The 22,290-nt window shown below is 36.6% G+C and overlaps 1 protein-coding gene across 1 annotated transcript in view; it reads left to right on the forward strand.

Moving 5' to 3' along the window:
• RabX5 (RAS oncogene family member RabX5) overlaps positions 1 to 22,290 on the forward strand; it is an 87,086-nt gene that overhangs the window by 16,416 nt on the left and 48,380 nt on the right. Inside the window, exons 3-5 of the mRNA XM_090370869.1 lie at positions 2,353 to 2,444; positions 11,622 to 11,687; positions 18,812 to 18,913. Coding sequence (XP_090226995.1) covers positions 2,353 to 2,444; positions 11,622 to 11,687; positions 18,812 to 18,913 — 260 coding nt within the window. The remainder of the gene's footprint in view (positions 1 to 2,352; positions 2,445 to 11,621; positions 11,688 to 18,811; positions 18,914 to 22,290) is intronic.

The raw sequence follows: 22,290 nt of genomic DNA on the forward strand, positions 1-22,290 counted from the left end.
TGCGGTCAGTGCCATAGGATATTTCCTAATCAATAATAAACAGTAGTGAAAAGAGGCACAAATGTTGGTCCAAATATTTAATATTCAAATATTTGTACATATAAAATATTCTGCATTACATACGTATATAATTATGTGGTAACCACTTACGTATCAAAATTAAACTTAAAATTCCAATTAAAATCATGAATTTAATTGATCTAAATTGATTTAATTTAATTGATGAATTTAATCAGAAAAATGTGTCGATTTTGGGTTGAACTTTGGCTCTCTTCCAAATAAACTAAAAGGGGTATTAATTTTAAATCCCCCGCAGCATTATCACCCAACGATAAAGTCAACTGATCCTTCGCCGCTTTGAAACCTGGCATGTTTTTTTATTCTTTCAATATGAAACTTCTTTTAGGCATTCGTTTCCACAAAAGTCCCGCTTCATCTATGTTAAAAACTTGTTGAGAAGTATAACATATAATATCCCTCTTCAATAATTTTAACAAGTTCTTTTTGAAAGTTTCAGCTCCTTAATCTGCACTTGCTGCTTCTCCCTGGATTTTAAATCTATTCTAGTTTTAAATGGTTCCACTTTTTTTTTTTTAGATGAGTTTTCTTCAGATCATCATATTGGCTAATCTCTCTCTCTCTCCCTCTCTCTCTTTTTTTTTTTTTTTTTTTATAATATTTAACTTAACTGAATTCTACATTGGATATTATCTTCACTAAAATCCTAATAGCCAGCCTAGCCCTAGTTGCTTGCAATAGAACCGCTGCTAAAATTAATCCTTTATTTTTTTTATAATTGTTCTTACAGTTAAACTTGCAAGTCCAAAATTATGGCACACATCCGCTTGTCTTTGACCGGAATCGATTCGCTTCAAAACGTCTAATTTAATTTTCAAATTCAGTCGTTTTCTTACATTTGTAGTCTTCGTACTGTGCCCAGACGTTGTTGCCTTTTCATTCTTATCTGCCATTATTAACTCTTCAAAAATGTAACTGCGTTGGTTGCATTAATTATGATACAATGTTCAAGTAAACTGTCCGTTACGCACAATGTCTAATACTGTACTGAGTGATGACTAGACTTCGGATAAATGCATATAACGCAAATATTACAAGCAGTATACTTGATCATTTTTTAAAATATTGATCTCGGAACTACGTAACAAATCACTGTACTGCAATTAAATTAGCGTGCGAGAAAATTTCACTGAGCGTGAAAAACTTCTTAAGTCGGCGTGGGAAACATTTTAATGCTGTTTTGATATTCATTTTCAAGCTATTGACTCAATCAAATGAAACGATTTCATTAAATATGCCAAAAATGCAATCTGTAAAAGAGCGTTATAGTCAGATACGGGTTATAATATAAGAACAGCGTTATAGCGAATCAGCGTAAAGCAAACCGCGTTATAACGGGGCCTGCTGTATTCATATCTTCATTTTTTTTCCAAAATTGAACTCAAAAACTTGCCTATATCATCTTTTTAACATTCTAGAACTCCTTATTCCATAGACATGGAACAAGGATATCACATTTGGTAGTAAAAACATGGCCTTTATGTTCCCTTTAAGTTCCTAACAACTGGGATTTGAAGGAGCACTATCCAGAAAGAGAATAGCCTTTTCAGGTAGGGTTTTTTTTTTTAAGTACTTTTTTACAAAAAAAATCCCCTTTGAATAATATAGAGTCCATTCATGCTGATTTTTATGAGCAGTAGTAAACTGGTAAAGATAAATGGCTTATATTGTTAAAAGCTCAAGGATTAGGTGATTTACCAACAGCAGAAGTGGCAAATATTTTTATTTTGCAGGCACCACATTTTTTTCCATCATTTTTGTATATAACATAATTTAGACCTCTTTTGTCCATACTGTAGAGATAGTCTTTACAATATTAACCTGGCAACATTCACAACATTCATGCAGGACCTGACAGGTCCCTCTCCAAAATAACTGCTGTACATTAATTGTTGGTGCAATGCTAATTGGCTGAAACTTTTCTGTCAAACTTTTATATGAGCAATTTTGGAAATGAACAGTTATTATTTACGTGGAATTATAGATGCAGAGAACTTATCTGGTGTCATGCAAGTGTTCACTATTTTTTAGTTTCAACATGCCAGCTTTGGTTTCAGCATACAGAACAATATATTATTGAAAACAAAACTAGCTTGATGGTTGACATGCCTGACTTCAGTTAAGCCAAGGTTAATTAAGAGGGCTTCTACTTTACTCTGAATACAAACAGGTGGCTTGTTTTTGCGACTTATATAAACAAGTTTAATTCAAGATTAAAAATAACTACCAAAATTTCATTATTATATATAATGTCCTTAACCTGGTTCTTTCTAGCCTTATTTGGCCTCTGCTACACCTTACAGAGAAGATGATTTTAGTCCAAAAGTTCGAGAAGTTTGTGAAGCTGACAGAACTATTAAATTAGGGTAAGCTTGTAGAAAATTATGTTTAGTGTAATTTATTCAAAGAAAATCGTGATTTAGTTAGAATTTTGTAATAGTTTAGATACTGGCATTTAGATATAGTGAGATTTTAAATCACTTGAAACAGAAATTTTTAAAAATTTCTCTCTCAAGTGATGAGGGATATATGGTTTTTCATCCAGCAAACAGGAAAACTGAACATGGAATGCATGCAAGTTACACACACACACAGTGTGCATTGATGTCTCATGGCCTTCACACAAAATCAGAAACAACAGCAAGATTATGAAATAGTATTTTTAATTTGGTGGGAACCTTGAGTAATAAAAGATTAAAAACCCACATCAGAAGAATTGAAGTAACCACATATTTTCTCCAAATGAGAACACGTGTGCAGTTAGTTTCAAGATTGAATCTCTTCTCATCTGTAAAGAGAACATTGGACCAAGCAGGACCTCCTTTGGGAGAATGTGAGAAACACAAACTGTTGGCTGTCTCACATAGAGTTCCCTTTCCTGAAGCATTCTGTATTTACTTTTTTCTGAAACCATCATTGTGTATCCATTAAGAGCTTGAGAGAGCTGTCATCTCACTGTTAGTGGCAGATAGTGGTCCTCCTGGGATGCTAAACCATGTTAGGAGACAAAGCAGAAAAGGAAATTATGAGAGTATCACTTTCTGACAATACAATTAGCAGGCAAATTCTACATATGTCCGAGGATATCGAACAACAGGTTATAGATCATATTGCATCCAGACCAATTTTTGTGTTACAAGTGTTACAAGTCAATAGGCATTAGTGGTAAAACTTAACTAATAGCATTCATTAGATTTATTGTGAATAGAAATATGATTAATAAATTTTTTTGCTGCAAAGTGACAGGAAATCATAAATTACATCAAAAACATTCCTTAGAAAATCTGTTTGTTTTCTAAATTATGTGAAGTTATAGGGTCTACTCATTTCACTTTGGTAATTCACACCGAGATACAATAGCTCTCTAAAGGATGAGTCCTATCACTTTTTTTTGAAATTGTGGTAAGAGCTTGCATATTATTTGATAGAAGAAATGAAATTTTTTGATTATTTGAGTGATCACATTTGGTGCTCTAAACTACATTTCTGGATGATATTTTTGATATCATCTCAATCACTTAAATTTGATCATGCACGATCAACAAGAAAATACTTTGAATTCAACTGATAAGTTGTGTGCATTTAAGGACAATATTACTATGTGGAAAAGACAAATCATTGAAAACAAATTTTGATAACGAATTTAACAACAGTGGGCCGCATCAGAATTAATAACTCACACATTGACACTTTTTGATTAAAAAAAAAAAAAAATCCAGTAATATTTTCCATCAGTCAGTGTTAAATATTTTAATTGGGTGAGAGTGCCTTTTTCTAAAAGTCACTTAAAAATGTCACATTGTCTTTGAAAGATGATGCTGATGCTATCGAGGCAGTGTTAGGTGGGTCAGAAAACTGCTAGCTTGCGGGGATACACAGACTAAAAGGTTAACAGTGGCTGCAGGCACATGCAAAAGTGATTCTTGCACTGCTTCTATTATAATGAGCAGCAACATGGAAAGCAAGGCAATGGAGATTTCCAGGACTGTTGGGAGTCAGTGGAACAAATAAATACATGGGCTGTGTTAGGGAAACTAAGAGTAGAAACAGGTGCAGGTATACTTTCATGTACACCAATGCTAGGAGTATAGTTAATAAATTTGATGAGCTTGAAGTGCTAGTCAAGACATCAAAGGCAGATATTGTTGGGATATCAGAGACATGGTGTCACACAGATAGAAGCAGTGCAGAATTGGAATTTGGGGAGTACAATGTGTACAGGAAGGGAGGAGAGGTTATGCTGTTAGTTAAGAAACACAAAATCTAAGGAAGTGCACCTAATTGATGGTGCCTCCGTAGCCAGGTGGGCAGGAGCAGCAGTGCGTAGCACACGCTTCTTGATTAGACTGGCGTTCGAGCCCGTGCCCACCAAATATGGAGGATGCGGAAAGGTCAGAGAATGACCCTCGCATATCCCCGGAGCAATATGGCCTTAGTTGCTAATGCTCCTAAAAACCAAATAACGAACAAACAAACAGCACCTAATTGATGTTGGTGGACAATGCAATGTTGAGTCTGTTTGGTGTGACATAAGCACTGGGAAAGGAAAAATGAGAGTAGGTGTGTGTGTGTGTTATAGGCCTAATGAATCTGATGAGTATAATGAGCAATTGTGCACAGAAATAGAGTGGACCAGTAAATCAGAATATCTTATAATGGAGGATTTTAACTTTCCAGATATTGGCTAGAACTTGTGGGTTGGTCACTCGCACGCTAGCAAGACTTTTTTGGATTTATTGGATGACTGTTTTCTACAGCAACATGTTCGAGAGGCAACCAGAGGGAGTAATACTCTTGATCTGATTATCAGCAGTGATTATTCATGCATTAAGAATTTGCAGATAAAGGAACCACTGAGTGACAATGATCACAATGTACTGATATGGGAATTACTTAAAGATGTTACTACCATCAAGGCTAAAGGGAAGGGCTTTTGCTTTCGTAAAGGTGACTACAGGGGTCTCAGACAGTTTTTATATTCTGTACAGTGGGATTGACTGATGCTGTTATCAATGTTGAATTCTAAATGGGAATCCTTCAGGGACTTAATCTTGGAAGCTACTAGGCTTTTCAATCCAACTAAGAAATACTGTTCAAGGTTCAGGCCTAAATAGATGTCAGATGAATTAATTAGGCTTGTGGCAGAGAAGAAAATGTATGAGATGCATATAAATTATGAGGTGACACAGAAGCCTATGGCAGATATAAGCTTGTCTGTAATCAAGTCGCCAAGGAGGTTAGGCAGATTATGAGAAATCTTTGGCAGAGGATGCAAAGGAAAACAGCAAAGAGTTCTTTACTTATTTAAACTCTAGAAGGAAAGGGACGAATCAGATTGGACCACTTAACTTAGATGGGTTTACTATTGATGATCATGCTCAGGTAGCTGATAAACTGAATGAATATTTTGCATCTATATTCACACACGAGGAGTTATTCAATGAGGGGAATGCCAGAAGTTTATCAAACTGACAGGGAGCTAAGTGATTTTGTAATCACTGAGAGCAAAATGGAGGAGAAATTGTTGAAGTTAAACATAAGGAAGGTACCTGGAGTGGATGGGATCTATCCAGTTATATTAAAGAAAGTAAGCAAACCCTTAGCCATAATTACGAGAGCTTTCTTGGACTCAGGGGAGGTCCCCATGGACTGGAGGTGTGCAAATGTATCACCAATTCACAAAGGTGGTTCAAAAGGTGACACAAGTAACTAAAGATCTGTTAGTTTAACTTGTGTTCCGGAGAAAATAATGGAGTCACTGGTTAAAGAAGCATTGCAAGATCATCTAGACAAGACTGCAGTAATAGTTAAGACACAGCATGGGTCTGTTAAAAGGAGGTCTTTTCTGACCAATTTGATTGGAAACTATGATGTGGTCACAAAGGAACTAAATGTCAAAAATAATTTTGATATCATATACAGGTAACCCTCGTATAATATGGTAGTTAGGTTCCTATAAAATGTTGTATTGTGTGAAACCATGTTATACAGGACTAAGAAAAAGTACAAAAGCTAACAAAAATGCACTATTTCGTTAAGAAAACTAACAAAAAATGCACTATTTCGTTAACAAAACTAACAAAAATACACCATTCTAGATTTTGTGTATTTTCTACTCTCTTTAAAAAATCAGCAATCTGGGTTTGTTTGCTTTTGCTTGATCAAGAATTCGCATTCAAAAAATAATATTCTAATTTCTCGGCTAATTTTATGCCTTCCCATATGCTTTTTACTGTAAAATTTGTAAGTTTAGAATTTTCATCTGTGCTATCATCCTCTGAATTGATTTGGTTTTACCTCTGATGCCATTTCCACCAAATCCGCTTCACCAGCCTCGTTTTCTACCAGTAATTCTTCAGCGTCTTTAGTAATCATATCTTTTTTTAATTTTTTTAGGAACATAGGCCATGTTACTCTGTGTATATTGTCTATAAATTGCGTGTCCTGAGGTCTATTTTCTGTTTTGATGGAAGAAAAACTCCAGTTTCCAGGATGAAAAACCGTGGTACCCTTGCCTGAGCCCGACTTACTCAGCCACGTTGTGAAAAAGACCGATAAAATTTCCTTCCCCCATCATCAGCGGGATTCAAACTCAGGTCTTTTCCACTCGGTGTGGGGGATGACGGCGATTCTATCAACTGTGCTACCCACGAGGGCTTCAGTAGTCATATCATTAAAACCTTCCCCTCCTACCGACATAGCAAGTTCTACTATCGCACCGATTCCGTTTTCTGCCGGTTTGACCATATTTCCGGAATGAACTTATCATGGATGGCCATACATTTTTCCACATGCATTTAATGTTAGACTGCCTCCATAGCCGAGTGGTCAGGAGTGGGAGTGAAATAGCACACGCTCTTTGAGTAGACCGGGGTTCAAGCCCCTGACTGCTGAATACAGTTGATCTGCCAACCCGCACTGGACCAGCGTGGCAGATTATGGTCCATTTCCCTCAGCATGAATTGTTGAGGAGGCTTCCATCCTGCAGTGGGTTGATAATGGCTGCACTTTACTTTTTTACTTTTTTTTTACTTCTTTCAGCGATAAAGCTATGATTCCAATACAGTCCACAATTGAGAAATGTTTCCATGCCTCCATCACTTCAATAGATTCGGAATCAATTTTTTCCAAAATCCTTTGTAACAATTTTCTGATGGAATGAGTTTTAAAGGTGGATTAATGCCTTGATCTAACAGCTGAATGAAAGAAGTTGTAGTAACCTAGTACAACTGTGGTGGTAGCAACATAACTTCAACGTTTGGATGACTTAAATCTTTTGGATGGCCTGGTGTGCTATCCAATAGTAAATAAAACTTTGAAATCTAGATTTTTCCTCAAGTTCAATAGCACAGAATGTAACACGGGGATTTCCCAACAAAATAAAATACAGGGATTTCACAATATTTATTTATTTATTTTTTTGACTAGCCAGTCAACATCGGGGATTCAAAAAAGAGTAGAAATGTTGAAAAATTACGTCCAATGTAATAGCAGTGTTCCCCCCGCACAAAAGTTCAAAAATACCGTGTTATACGAGGTTTGCCGAAATAGAGCGAAACCATGTTATATAAGTACTGTGTTGTGCGAGGATTGCTGCAATTTATCAATCATGTTAGAGCGAAACCGTGTTGTAGAAGTACCGTGTTATACGGGGGTTGCCTGTACTTGGATTTCAGGAAAGCTTTTGATACTGTTGCACATGGAAGACTGCTGTACAGATTGGAGAGGTATGGCATTAAGGGTAAGTTGCTGCAATGGATAAAGGGATGGTTGAGTGGGAGATGACAGAGAGTGGTAATCATTGGACACTGCTCTTCGTGGACAAATGTAATTAGTGGAGTTCCCCAGGGTTCGGTGCTGGACCCATTGTTGTTTTGTGTATTCATCAATGATATCGATAAAGGTATATCAGAATTAATGTCCAAGTTGAGAGATGATACAAAGGTTGGCAGGATTGTTAACGACAGTAAAAACAGTATGCTACTCCAACTGGATCTAGATAAGTTGGGCAAATTGGCTGAGAAGTGGCAACTGAAGTTTAACATTGACAGATGCAAACTACTGCATATGGGTAGCAATAACCCAAGAGAAAGGTACCAACTGTGTGGTACTACACTCGGGGAAGTGGAAAGGGAAAAAGACCTGGGGGTAATTGTGCAATGAAATATGAAGTTTGCTGAGCAGTGCAGACAGGCTGCCAGTGCAGGTCATGGAGTCTTGTCAATGATATATAGGAATTTTGCTAGCAGAGAAAGGGAGGTGATTATCCAGTTATACAAGGCAATGGTCAGGCCACGTCTGGAGTACTGTGTACATGTCTGGAGGCCTCGATTCAGGAAGGATGTAGAGTTTCTAGAATGAGTACAAAGAAGGGCAACAAGATTGGTGAGTGGAACAAAGGGGTGCTCTTACCAAGAAAGGCTTAAGTTCTACAAATTGCAGTGCCTGGAGAGTAGGCACCTGCAAGGTGATCTGATGAGGTGTATAAGGACTTGAATGGGTTGAGTAAGCTGAATGCTGATGGGATTCTTCCTCTTGTTCAGTTGTTGTTGTTATTTGGTTTTTAGAAGCATTAGCAACTAAGGCCATTTTTCTCCAGGGATATGCAGTGGTCATTCCCTGCTCTTTCCGCATCCTCCATATTTGGTGGTCACGGGCTCGAACCCCGGTCTGATCATGAAGCATGTGCTACGCACCGCTGCTCCTGCCCAGCTGGCTACAGAGGCGCCCCTCTTGCTCAGATTAAGAATCTGAGGGGACATAGATTCAAATCAAGGAAAGACAGTTGTAGAATAGATGTGTGGGAATTTGGCTTTAGCCAGCGGGTGGTTGATTGGTGGAACAAACTTCCATCTTTTGTTGTGGAAGTTGATAGCCTAAATAAATTTAAGGCTGAGCTGGACAGGTGTATTTGGAACGCATGGAGGGGTGAAATGGACGGTTTTTTTTTTTTTTTTTTTTGGTTGAGGCTGCTTGCTTTCTTGCATCATAGGCACCTCCGTAACCAGGTGGGCAGGAGCAGCAGTGTGCAGCACATGCTTCTTGATTAGACTGGGGTTCGAGCCCGTGACCCCCAAATACGGAAGATGTGGAAAGATCAGGGAATGACCACAGCATATTCCCGGAGCAGTATGGCCTTAGTTGCTAATGCTCCTAAAAAAAAAAAAAAAAATCTTGCATCATATGCCTCTACTAATGCTAATGCTAAACAGGAGAAAGAATTCATCAAATTGAGGAATGATTACACTCCTCAAATTAAGTTCAATAATGGTCATTTTAAGCAATTTTTGGATAATCATATCGAAATAGTTTCCAGCTTGATCAAGAAAAAGGCTGATTGTAATAACACCTTTCTTCATGTTTTGTTATCTTTGCAAATTGGCATTTTGAGCATTCATCAAAATAAAAAGTAGGAAAAGAAAATGTAATTCTTTCTGTAGAAGATTAGCTGAGGATGGCTCTGTTAAAAAAATTCCCTGCAAATTACAATGCTGTGTAGTCATTACCAGGCTCAAATTTCACATTAATGTTTTTTAAATGCTGTTTAATAGACTGTCTTTCATAAAAATTATTTTATTAAGCAATTAATTATTTATACATAGAGTTATTTGGGCTGGAATGCAGTTATGCTGCAATCACAGCATGAATTTGTTAAGAGGTAGTCTTGTGTAACCAGTCTGATTGGATACTGTGATGCAGTGACCAAGAAACTGGATGCAAAAAGTAATTTTGATATCATATGTGTGGTGACACAAGGCAACAAGTTTTCTGATATTAGCATTAGTAGAAGCATATGATGCAAAAAAAGCAAGCTTACATAGCATCAGCCAAAAAAAAGCAACCACTCTTCCCATTCCACCCATGAATTCACTCCAAATGTTTGTCTAGTTCTGCCTTACAACTTACAACAGATGAAAGTTTGTTCCAACTATCAACCACCCACTAACTAAAGGCAAATTTCCACACATCATTTACTCTACAATTGTCTTTCCTCAATTTGAATTTATGTTCCCTTGGGTGAGTAATTCAAGCAAGAGGAAGAATCCCATCAGCATCTGCCATTGAGCTTGCTTAAACTATTCAAGGCCTTATACACCTCAGTTAGATCACTTTGCAGGTGCCTATTCTCCAGATGCTGCAATTTGCAGAAAATACTTGGATTTCAAGGTTTTTGATACTGTTGTACATAAAAGACTGCTGTACAAACTGGAGCGATGTGTCATTAAGGGCAAGTGACTGGATGAAGGGATGATTAAGTGGAAGAAGACAGGAGAATGGTTATCAATGGGCACTGCTCCTTGTGGACTAATGTTATTAGTGGAGTCCCCCAGGGTCTGGCTGGGCCCATTGTTGTTTTTAATATTTATTGATGAAAATATATCATGCTTAATGTCTAAGTTTGCAGATGACACAAAGGTTGGCAGGGTGATGAGCTACTGCAATAAGATCTAGGAAAATTAAGTCAATGGGCTGAGAAATGGCAGTTGAAGTTTAATATTGACAAAGAAGGTACTGCATATGGGTAGCAGTAATCCCAGATTAACTTATCAACTGTGTGGTACCACACTCAGTGTAGTGTAAAATGAAAAAAGCGGGAGTTGATTATGCAGTCAGATATGAAATTCTCTGAGCAGTGCAGGCATGCTGCCAGGACAGCTCATGGGATTTTGTCAGTGATATACAGAAACTTTGCTAGCAGGGATAAGGCAATGATTATCCCTTTCTACAAGGCCGTTGGTTTAGGCCTTGTACAAAGGCTGCATCTTGGGTACTGTATACAGGTGTGGAGGCCTCACTTTAGGATGAATGTAGATCTGCTGGAACACGTGTAGAGAATTACAGTCAGATTTGTGAAGGAAACAAAAGGGTGCATAGAATGGCTTCAGTTCTGCAAATTGTAGCACCTTGGAGACTAATCATATGTTGGGAGATCTGATTGAGGTTTAAAGCCTTGAATGGATTGAGTAAGCTAAATGTTAATGGCCTTCTTCCTCTTTCTCAGACTATGCACAAATTCAAGTTGAGGAAGGATGGTACTAAGTACCATAGGTTTTGATACCTTTCGTGTTTGGGGTTTTCTTAAAAAAAAAAAAAAAAAAAAAAAAAAAAGACAAATACTTGGAGGGTATGGATGGTGGAAGTGTGTAGTTTGTTTTTTTTTTTTTTTTTTTTTTGACTGATGCTATATAAGTAGCTTGCTTTCTTGCATCATTTGCCACTGCTACTACTTATTCTGAAATCACCTTGGTTGTACCTCTGTTAATTTGATGTTAATAAACAAAAAGTTTTGTTATATATTTTGCCATACTTAAAGTATTATTGTTAAATAAAGAATTTTAGGTATTTTTATTACATTTTAACTAAAAATTTGGCTTTATTTCACAGTGTGTTATGGGAACTGGATCATTTAAAAAGTGTGTTGCCAAAGTATTTCTGCTTTGATTGGATGAATCCACTGACCTAAGTGATCGTATTTTCTTAAATTTATTTAGGTGTTTTTGAGTAGATATTAAGCATGACTTATGTTACTTTTCATTTTGTAGATTAAAACTCTCAAAAGTTATTTTTGTTGGAGATGTGGCAGTTGGCAAGACCTGTCTTGTGAACAGGTAAGTTATATTACTTTTTTTATTCTTTTTATGAATTTAAAGATTCAGAATACCATTGTACTTAATAAATTTATCTTGTGAATAATTGATATAAATTGTTGTTTTATTGTGTGTTGTAGTTTGTGAGCTCTTTTGTAATAGCTGAATGTTATATCATTTATAGAGATCATAACATCAAAGGTAAATGCTGTTTTATTATCTTAAAAATAGTGTTAACACCAATTTACTAAAAGAAGAACTGAGAAAAGACCTCCACATCTTCTGAGCTTGGCTTGTGGGAAACTGACTGGTGCTCTAGACCCAGTGTCCACTCCTCACCTTTTCCTTCTGTCTGTTAACAGCAAACCAGCTGTATGGCTACTCAGCAAACAAAAGTGGGCTGCCGGTATGGAACTAAGCCAACAAGATTGGATGAATTGTATACCAAAATCTTATTGCTGTAGTAACACAAAACAGTTGAGACTGACACTATCTGGGTTGCCATTCTATTTAATGAGATCCCTGCTGTATTTTCCAGGGGTAGGTTGCTGATACATTTAAAATCCAACAATAACAACAGCTATGACAAACGCAGTCAAAGAACTTTAAAAAAATAAAGACCTTTGCAGACGTTTTTTGCAATTATACAAATATAATTATGTATACTTCTTGGGTGACAATTATTTGTAGTTTAATTAGCAGCAATCAAGTTTTATATGTTGCTTGTATAGATATTAAGACAAACATCTAAAATAAAAGTTTCTGTCTGTTACAGATCTGAAATTTTGAACAGTCAAACTGATGTCCATTTTCACCAATGATTGGTTAAGAAGTTCCTTTTCAATTCAGGAGAAAGCTCAGCTGCCCAGATTCATGAAAAACAGAGGCCAGTATACCAACAAGACAATATTGATATAAGAAATGTTGTTAGGTGGTCTGCAAAAAAGTGTTCCTAGATAGCTTGCATGTTTAAAAGGAGTCATTGATATTTGTGACCAGCCAAGGCACAGAAGACCAAAGTCCTGTGTGCATTGAAGAAAACATAAAGATTCTGGATGAAATGATTCAGAAAGACAGGACAGTACATTAGATTATAGGAAAATGTGCTGCAAATGGATACCCAAACTGTTAACCAGAGAAATTAAATTCTCCAGGCCTTTTCTGCCAAGATATGTTGTAGAAGTGTAATAACTTTCAAGGAGATTTTTTTAAAGGTCTGATAACAGGTGACAGACCTGAATCTTCCATTAGTTCCCCTATTTTAAATTGTAGTCTGTGGAATGGATACATCCTTTATCTCTAGTGAAGAAAAAAATCTCAAATTGTCATATCAAAGAAAATTATGGCCATACTGTTTTGGGTCAGACTATAAATAAGCAAAAACATTGCCAAATATTTGATAAGCTTAATAGGGCTTATAAAACAATAAAGGAAGCCTCTAGCATGACACCAAATTGCATTCTGCCATGATAATGCCAAGCTACACATTACCTGTGTGAGTCAGATGTAAATTGCAGATCTAGGGCAGAGAGTGTTGATTTATCCTACATTTAGCCTGGATTTGGTTTGATTTTTTTTCCCCTATTTAGATATATCAAAAGAGGTCTTTGTAGAAAACACTTTTTGAATGATGAGGAGTTGAAGACGGTGACAGGATGGCTTCAACAGCAGAGTCTATTCTTGTACCACAATGCATATATGAGGTCGAAACGATGATGAAAATGTACTAATAATCAAGGTGGATACGTAGAATGACATATACACTCTTTCCAGTGTTTGCTTAATAAATTATTTCAACTTTGTATCTGTTGTCTTTATAATTTTTTGGAAAAAGAGCATTACTTATGGCACAATCTTTATATAACCAATAACCGACATATCAACAGGTTACAAATCTTTCCTCGTGTACACTGGTGCCGCCGTAGCCAGGTGGGAAGGAGCAGCAGTGCGTAGCACACACTTCTTGATTAGACCGCGGTTCGAGCCCGTCACCACCAAATACGGAGGATGCGGAAAGGTCAGGGAATGACCACCGCATATTCCCGGAGCAATATGGCCTTAGTTGCTAATGCTCCAAATAACAAATAACAACAAATCGTGTACACTATCTCAGGACCAGATTTCGCTTTTATCCAAAGGACTAAATTATAATTTACCACTTTGAAAACTGCCTAAAAAACAATGCGTAATTGATATTGAATTTGGACTTCGTAATGTTCCACAAAAAGATGTATTTATTCAACAAGTTAACCAAGTAGTGAATAACATAAAAGAAACGCGACTTCCTAAATTGAATACACGTGACAGTTCAGCTTTACGAGGACTTCGGGGAAATAAGGACATTATTATACAGAGGGCAGATAAAGGAGATACAGCGGTAATACTAGATAAACATGATTATATTAATAAGTTAGATTCAGTTGTGTCAGATACCTCCACTTATCGTGAAGTAGACCCGACACTGTTTACCAATTTGGTCAATCAATACAATAAAACGTTAACCACGTATTGAAAAAACGACTACATTACTATGGTTCAGTTAAAGGAATTGAAGTCCAGAACATACAATATTCCTGCACTTTTCGGTCAGGTAAAATTACACAAGACTGGGTTTCCTATTCGACCTATTGTTTCCTACAGGAACTCGGCATTTTCATCCTTAGCCACACATGTATATAACATTATAAAACCCTTTAGACAGGTAATACAATGTGGGATTAAGAACTACGATGCATTATTTAATAAGCTTAAAGACTGTAGACTCGGCAACAATGACAATTTATTCTCACTAGATGTTACCTCATTATATACGAATAAATGTTGAATACACATTAGATATTATTTGGGATATGTTAAATAAAAACTCGACACCGATTAATTATACGAAGCTACCTATTAAGGAAATTTTTCACTTAATTAAACTGTTAGTTGAGGCTAACTACATCACCTTTCGAGACAAGGTATACAAACAAATTTTTGGATTACCAATGGGTTTGAGCCTGAGTGGCTTAATGTCAGAGATCTATCTCTCAACGATTGAGCAGGTACATTTGACACCTTTTCGAACCCGTATCACATATTATGGGAGGTATTTAGATGATGTTCTGGTTATTACCGATAGTAATACTATCCAAGACATTTTACATTCGTTTAATAATATTCATTCTAGACTCAAATTTACATTGGAAAGGGAGGATACGGATACTAAGTCATTAAACTTTCTAAATTTCACGCTTACCCGGGACTCGAATAAAATACAATTTAGCATCTATCGAAAACCTACAAACACCGGTATGCTTCTACATTATAATAGCTATCACCCGTTCACCTACAAAAGATCGATTATCTTTAATCAATTTCTTAATGCCTATAAATATTCAACGACGGAATCTGCTTTAGACTCAGAAATACAAATATTAACTAGCAGATTCTTAAACAGGGGTTATTCCATTACCACAATAAACTGAATTAGGGTACAAGCTAAGGATAGGATACAAAATACTACACCAATCAACAATAGTAATATCAAAAAATACTTTATTTCTGTCTTTATTTCCATATGTTGAACAGTGGCACAAACAGCGTAACACATTCTTTAAAGATACCGAATTTAAAATTGTAGCTAGGCCAATACGGAAGTTACACACTATACTGAACAATCGCTCAGTTCTTTCAGCGTTCAAATTAATGATCTGGTATACAACATTTCTTGCGGTGATTGCGACTCGTCTTATCAGGGTTCGACCCGATTTTCTCTTAATATTCGTGTAAATCAACACGAAGCCTCAGTTCGTGCTTCTCGTTCAGCAGCGTCAGAATTAGCCTTTCATGCCATTAACGAAAAACATACTTTTTTATTTAACGAAGCCAAAATACTTAATGTTCAACGTAATTATACACGACTATTAATTGCAGAAACCATTGAAATGAAATTACACGAGAATTCTGTTAATGTTCAGCGGCCATATTTGATCTCCGATTCGTGGACCTTTACGCGCATGCGCGAAGGCAAATAATCTCTATTTAAGTATCAGGTTTAACCCGATTCGGTAATTTTCATTCCTGTGATCACGACATACGATCGAAAAGCGTTGTCAGCTTCAGGAAGGAAAATCGTTTTGAATATTTTCGTTAGATTCTTTTAATTGCGTTAATTTGATTTTTAATTGTTTTAAATTGATTTGTATTGTGTTAAATTGATTATTTAATTATTTATATTTTACTGTAATGTACCGGTAAGTTGTCGATTTTTTTCGTTTTTTCCGTTTTAATTTCTGGAGGGTATCATATGGAAGTGTTCTACGCACTATATTGAGGTAAACTCCTCTTATTATTTTACTAATTATATAACCAATGGAAATTAAGTTAAAACCAAATAAAAAAAATAATAAAAATAAATTATAAATTGCCAAGAGAGTTATTTTGAAAAATTTAATGCGTAATTATCTCTAAATATTGTATTTATCATTGTACATATTTGGCATAGCCTCTTTCTGTACATAGCTCTGAGCAAACTTTGTTTGCTACTTAGTGCATCAATCTTGTATTGTAGAGGCACTTTACCACAAGTTGCCTCAATATTGCATTACCCTAAATAAAAGTCAATGGAGAAGTATATTTCTTTTTAATTAAAGTGTATGCTACTACCCACACCCAAATCCTTTTTGGGATTTCATCATAAGCTTAATAGGACTATTAAATTTATTTATTTTTTGGTGGATTCAATAAATGCATAAAATTATTTTAACAATGTAAAGAGAACTGAATAATTGATTTTCTATGCTGAGAAAGCATGGAAAATGCATAACTGCATAATTACTTACCCAACTCTTCAATTTGAATAACTGATCATTTGATTAACCGGCATTCTACTGTAAAAGAATATAATAGAAATACCATAATTCCCTTGCTTATTGAAATTAAAAGAATCGTTTTAGGTGTGTGATAAATACACCCAAAACAATATACACCTAAATAATGGGGGCCTACATCGCCCTGCCCAAGTTATGGTACTGTTTAAAAGGATGCTGCAAGTTGTGAATAATTTTAGGTTCAGCTTAAAAAGTTTGAGAACCACTGCTCTAGTGCAGTAGCTTGAAGCTTTTGCCCTAATTCATTCTTGGAAGTGTTTAACCGTGCCTAAATCTAAAGTAGATATGTGAGTTTCTTTCAAAAAGTTCTAGTAGTGGATTTATTCCAGCAGTCATGGGCAGTGGAATCGGGCACTAATAATGGTTTTATGAAAATCATTGGGAAATGTCTGGTATGCTGGACATGATTTGCATTTTACAAGTTTATCTGCTAGATGGTATTGAAATGCAGCATGTTAAACTCATTTTCCAAGATGTTGACACTGGAGTGATGTCTTAACATGAAGTCCTCTCCGAAACTGGGTAAAACTTCCGCTGAGACTTCACATTAAGATTGAAGAAGTTCAATGGCATGTATATGCCGATCATTTGCAGGGTGTTTGGGAAATAACATAGTGGAATTGTGCCCATACCATTCTCAGGAATGATTTAGATTTCAGATAAACAAAGCTTATTCCAGTGGTAAAGCTATGAGCGTTTTATAAATTTTTATCATGAATGGAACATTGTTAGAATCTGAGAAAGTCCTTAAAAAAAACCCCATTTTCTTGAAAATTGAGTGACTAATCTGAAATACAAGGAGTAGCAGTGTCATTGGTAAAAGTAATACCCCAGTCTTCAATCAAAGACGATCTCATAATGATAATTAATAATACCAGATTTGTTCAAATTAAAAAAATAATAAAATGAATATATTTTTTTATGAATATTAGCAAAAGGATTAACCATTCTGTATCTAGCTTATATACACCAATGAGCCAAAACATTATGACCAGTGAGTTGTTATGCAAATCGAAGCAATTGCAGGTGAACTACGGTGCATGCGTGGGTCAAGACACGGATAAAAAAATACCTGATACTGAGCTCTGTTAATCAGTGTTACTCTTGTTCTTCATATGGGAAAGGCAGCAGACTTAAGCGAGTTTGACAAAGGCCAAATTGTAATGGCCAGACGACTGGATCAGAGCATATCCGAAACAGCACGGCTGGTGGGATGCTCACAGTCAGCCATGGTGAATACCTGCCGAAAGTGGTCCGAGGAGGGGGATCCCATGAACCGCCGGTGAGATGTTGGACAACCACGGCTCATTGATGCTCGAGGTGAGCGAAGGCTCTCCCGGATGGTATGTGGTAACAGAAGGGTGACTGTGGTGCAACTCGCCAGTAATTGCAATGCTGGTGACTAGGAGTAATGTGTCACAACACACACACACACACACAGTACATCGAACCCTGCTGAAAGTGGGGCTGTGCAGCCACAGGCTGCTCAGAGTGCCCATGCTAACCATGGTTCACCAGTGACAGCACCAACTTTGGGCATGCGAGCATCAAAACTGGACCTTGAGTGATTGGAAGAAGGTCGTCTGGTCCGATGAATCACGTTTCCTGTTGCACCATGTGGACAGCCGGGTACACATGCATTGTTAACCTGGAGAAGTGATGGTGCCTGGATGCACTTTGAGACGAAAACAAGCCGGTGGCGGCGGTGTCATGCTTTGGGCGATGTTCTGCTGGAATACCTTGGATCCAGTCATCCATGTGCCGGGCACTCTGACGTCTACCAACTACCTAAACATCATTGCTGACTAGGTATACCCTTTCGTGGAAATGGCCTTCCCCTCTGATGGTGCCATCTTTCAGCAGGATAATGCGCCATGCCATACCACCCGGATTGTTTGATACTGGTTCACGGAACATGAGAAATACTTCCATGGCCTCCACATTCCCCTGGTATCAATGCCATCGAGCATCTGTGGTTTGTGTTGGAATAGCAACTCCGATCTCAACCACGGACCTTACAGGAGTTAAAGGATCTGCTGGCTGTGTGATGGTACCAGATACCACAAAACACATTTAGAAATGTATCGTCCATGCCTCACCGGGTACAAGCTGTTTTGGCTGCAAGTGGAGGAACAACATCATATTAGGCTGGTGGTCATAATGTTTTGGCTCATCGGTGTATAACTATTTGAGTTTTTCAGTGATATTTTAATACTTTGTTTATTTTATTACAGAATACTGCTGTGAATATAATTTCTAAAATTAAAATTGTAGGTTTTGTCATAAAGTGTTTGATGCTAACTACAAAGCTACAATAGGAGTGGATTTTGAAGTTGAGAAGTTTGATATTTTAAATACAAATTTTAACCTTCAAATGTAAGTGCTTTTTTTTTTTTTTTTATCTCATAATTGACAATACAACAGTATATAGGTTCTCAAATAATTGATCCATTTTAAAAATTCCTGTACTATTGTGTATTGATTCTATGAGTATTTTATTCAAACCAGTTGGTTTGAATAAAATATTGGTAATTTCTACATTTATTTGTAATTTAGAATAATTTGGAAAGTAATTTTAATAGTAATTCATGTATACGTATTGACAGAATATGAACTGAACATTTTTTGTTTCAAATGCTAACACTTCTTTGCTTGTCCTCTGTGACAGTATAGGGGTTTCACAAATTGTTACTCATTTAGAGAGTTCTGGGTTCAGTTCCCGTCTATGACTGGAGGAATTTCTAAAATTCTCTCCACTCGAGCCCATAGTTCAATTGAGGCTTTTCCCATGAATTATTCTGGGTTTTTCAGCTAACAGAATATGAAAATCAGCCCATGAACATACACTTGTACAGAAATGATACATAATGGCATAATATAGCCTAAGCTGTTGATATACTTAATACCCAACAACTTCTCTGCATGCAAAATAATTAGATTATACTACAAATTACACCCTCCACAGAGGTATTTATATGATGTGGCACTTAAAGGTTAATTATATCCACCAGAAAATATGTCAAACCCTCAATCGAGCTTGCCTGCTGTTTTTGTAAAGCAGTTGGAAATGGAGACCATATTTTATAATCTTTAAAAATTGGCAAGAAGTAATTCAGAATTGTTCAGTTTTAGATGCCACCTTCATTTTCAACCTGTTATGAATACAACTGTGAAAAATTAAATTTTTTTAATTTTTTTTATTTAAAATATCTAGTTTAGTATTAGCCACGTAGTGCAAGAAAGCCTTTTGTTGCACTGGCCCAAAAATAAGTAAAAAGTAGATAAGAAAATACACAAATTATGCACTCCCCTCCTTATGTAGGTAAGTATCCAGTTGACCTTTGAATGTCAGTATACCTTTAATTAATTTTTTTAAAATACCCCTTCCCTCTGGTGCACTTTAGATATGCATCTCTGTTTGTTTTGTTTTGTTTACCACAGCCTGCATTTTAGACTTTATCTTCATTGTTGCTATGTGAATAAGTGTGCATTGCTATGACTAGCATTGCTCCTATCAGCTGAGAATATAAACAGTGAAAGGAAAAGTCTACTTGCTTCATTAGCTGGATCCCAGCCAGACATTCAGCAAAACGTAAATTCAGCTCACATAAACAATTGGAGAACACTGCTAAAAAATGTGAAACCAACATGCTTCGATAATTGGACACAAAAGGTTCTGCTAATTTAAAATTCTCAATACTTGTATACAAATATCAAGAATAGGCTGAAGAAAATGTTTTAATTTTTTATTGCCAAACTTCTTCAATAACAAAAATAACTAATGATGCAGATTGAAAGGAAGCAGAGTCAATGAGGAAAAATAAAATTTGAAACCAGTCACTCCTATAGAGATATATATGTTTTATTTTATTTATTTATTTAAACAGCTCAGGTGTACTTCTTTTTTTTTGGTTTTTTTTTAAGGAGCATTAGCAACTAAGGCCATATTGCTCCCGGAATATGCAGTGGTCATTCCCTGACCTTTCTGTATCCTCTGTATTTGGTGGTGACGAGCTGGAACCCTGGTATAATCAAGCGTGTGCTACGCACTGCTGTTCCTTCCCACCTGGCTACGGAGGCGCCACTCTCAGGTGTACACCATAGGTAAAAGGTAAACTGCAGCCATTTTCAACCCACTGCAGGATGGAAGCCTCCTCAACAATTCATGCTGAGGGAAATGGACCATAATCTGCCACGCTGGTCCAGTGCGGGTTGGCAGATTGACAGCATTTAGCAGTCAGGGGCTTGAACCCCAGTCTATTCAAAGAGCATGTACTACTGCACTCCCGCTCCTGACCACTTGGCTACAGAAGCCGATGAGGATTAAAATAAGACTAGCAGTATCCATTGCGAAAATTTTGCAATTGGTTGCAGAGTCTTTCTCTAACTATCCTAAAGAAATGTAGGCCGTGGTTTGTCATTTTTATTGTCTGATATTTTCCCGAAATATTTTTGGACAATTCATTGTCATCTCTATAAAATTCTACTGAAAAGGGCAGAATATTAAAAAGTACACTAAAAACTCACCTTTCAGTTTAAAAACTGTCAAAATTTCATTATTAGTGTTTCATTTTCTTGCAGATGCTTCTACTGTACAGTACGTCTACAGTATCCAGCAAATATCAGCCCTGATGTTGACATTTCAACTCCCCTGGTACCTCATCTCCATGTGTTTAATGTCCTGTTTAAATCTCTCATCCTGTTCTTCACTTACACTTCCAAATGTGGAAGTGTAAAAATGTACTGTGACGATCATGTTGCTACCCAACTTCTTGAAGTTCGCCAATATATTTTCAACTGTAGTCTGGATCTTTATTGTTCTCTAAAAAATTCTCAACCACAGGCCTGAAACTAATGCATACCTGAATTTCTCTTTAAAATTTTGTTCCCGCATTAGTATGCAAATTTAAAGTTTTCTCTAGCTGTTCTAAAGAAATGTAGTGCGTGTTTTGTCGTAAGCAAGTAAGCCAGTATGCGTTGAATCCTTTTGTCGTAAGCAGTTAAGCCAGTATGCATCGAATCCTTTGTCATTTCTTGTATCTGAGAAAACTTATAAATTTTCTTTGATTTCACCATTTCAGACCAATCCTGAATACATTTACAGACACCTGAAAAGGCGTGTATCTTCTTCACCTCAAGGTAGTTATTATGTTATTTGGTTTTTAGGAGCATTAGCAACTAAGGCCATATTTCTCCGAGGATATGCGGTGGTCATTCCCTGACCTTTCCGCATCCTCTGTATTTGGTGGTCACGGCTCGAACCCTGGTCTACATCAAGAAGCGTGTGCTATGCACTGCCGCTCCTGCCCACCTGACTACGGAGGCGCCTCACCTCAAGGTACAGTCAGCACAAGCGATCATAGTAGTATGGTGGCAGACACGTCTTCCGGACTGTGACATAATTCTAAATCCTTAAATTATTACTCACCTTAAAAAACAAAAAAACAAATAAACTCGAAGTTGATAACGATAAAATGATGACTTCTGAGTGTTTTAAATGTAACAAATGGCAATGAATATATGAGCTCACGTGTACAACGGGGGACATATAGTGAGCCAGCAGTGCAATGGAATCCTAGTGATTAGTTCTTTCTTTTAAGGTAGGCAATTTCACAATTGGTAGCAGAGTTTTATTATTATTATTTATTTATTTATTTTTTTTGGAACAAAGGATATGATTGTGTGAAAGTTCAAATCGTTAATCATTTAAATAGTTCAAGTCCAAATTCTTAATCGGAAAAAAATGCCCTATC

Source organism: Mastigoproctus giganteus, chromosome 3 (genome assembly GCF_048544385.1).
Source record: "Mastigoproctus giganteus isolate SK-2022 chromosome 3, ASM4854438v1, whole genome shotgun sequence".
NCBI lineage: Eukaryota > Metazoa > Arthropoda > Arachnida > Uropygi > Thelyphonidae > Mastigoproctus > Mastigoproctus giganteus.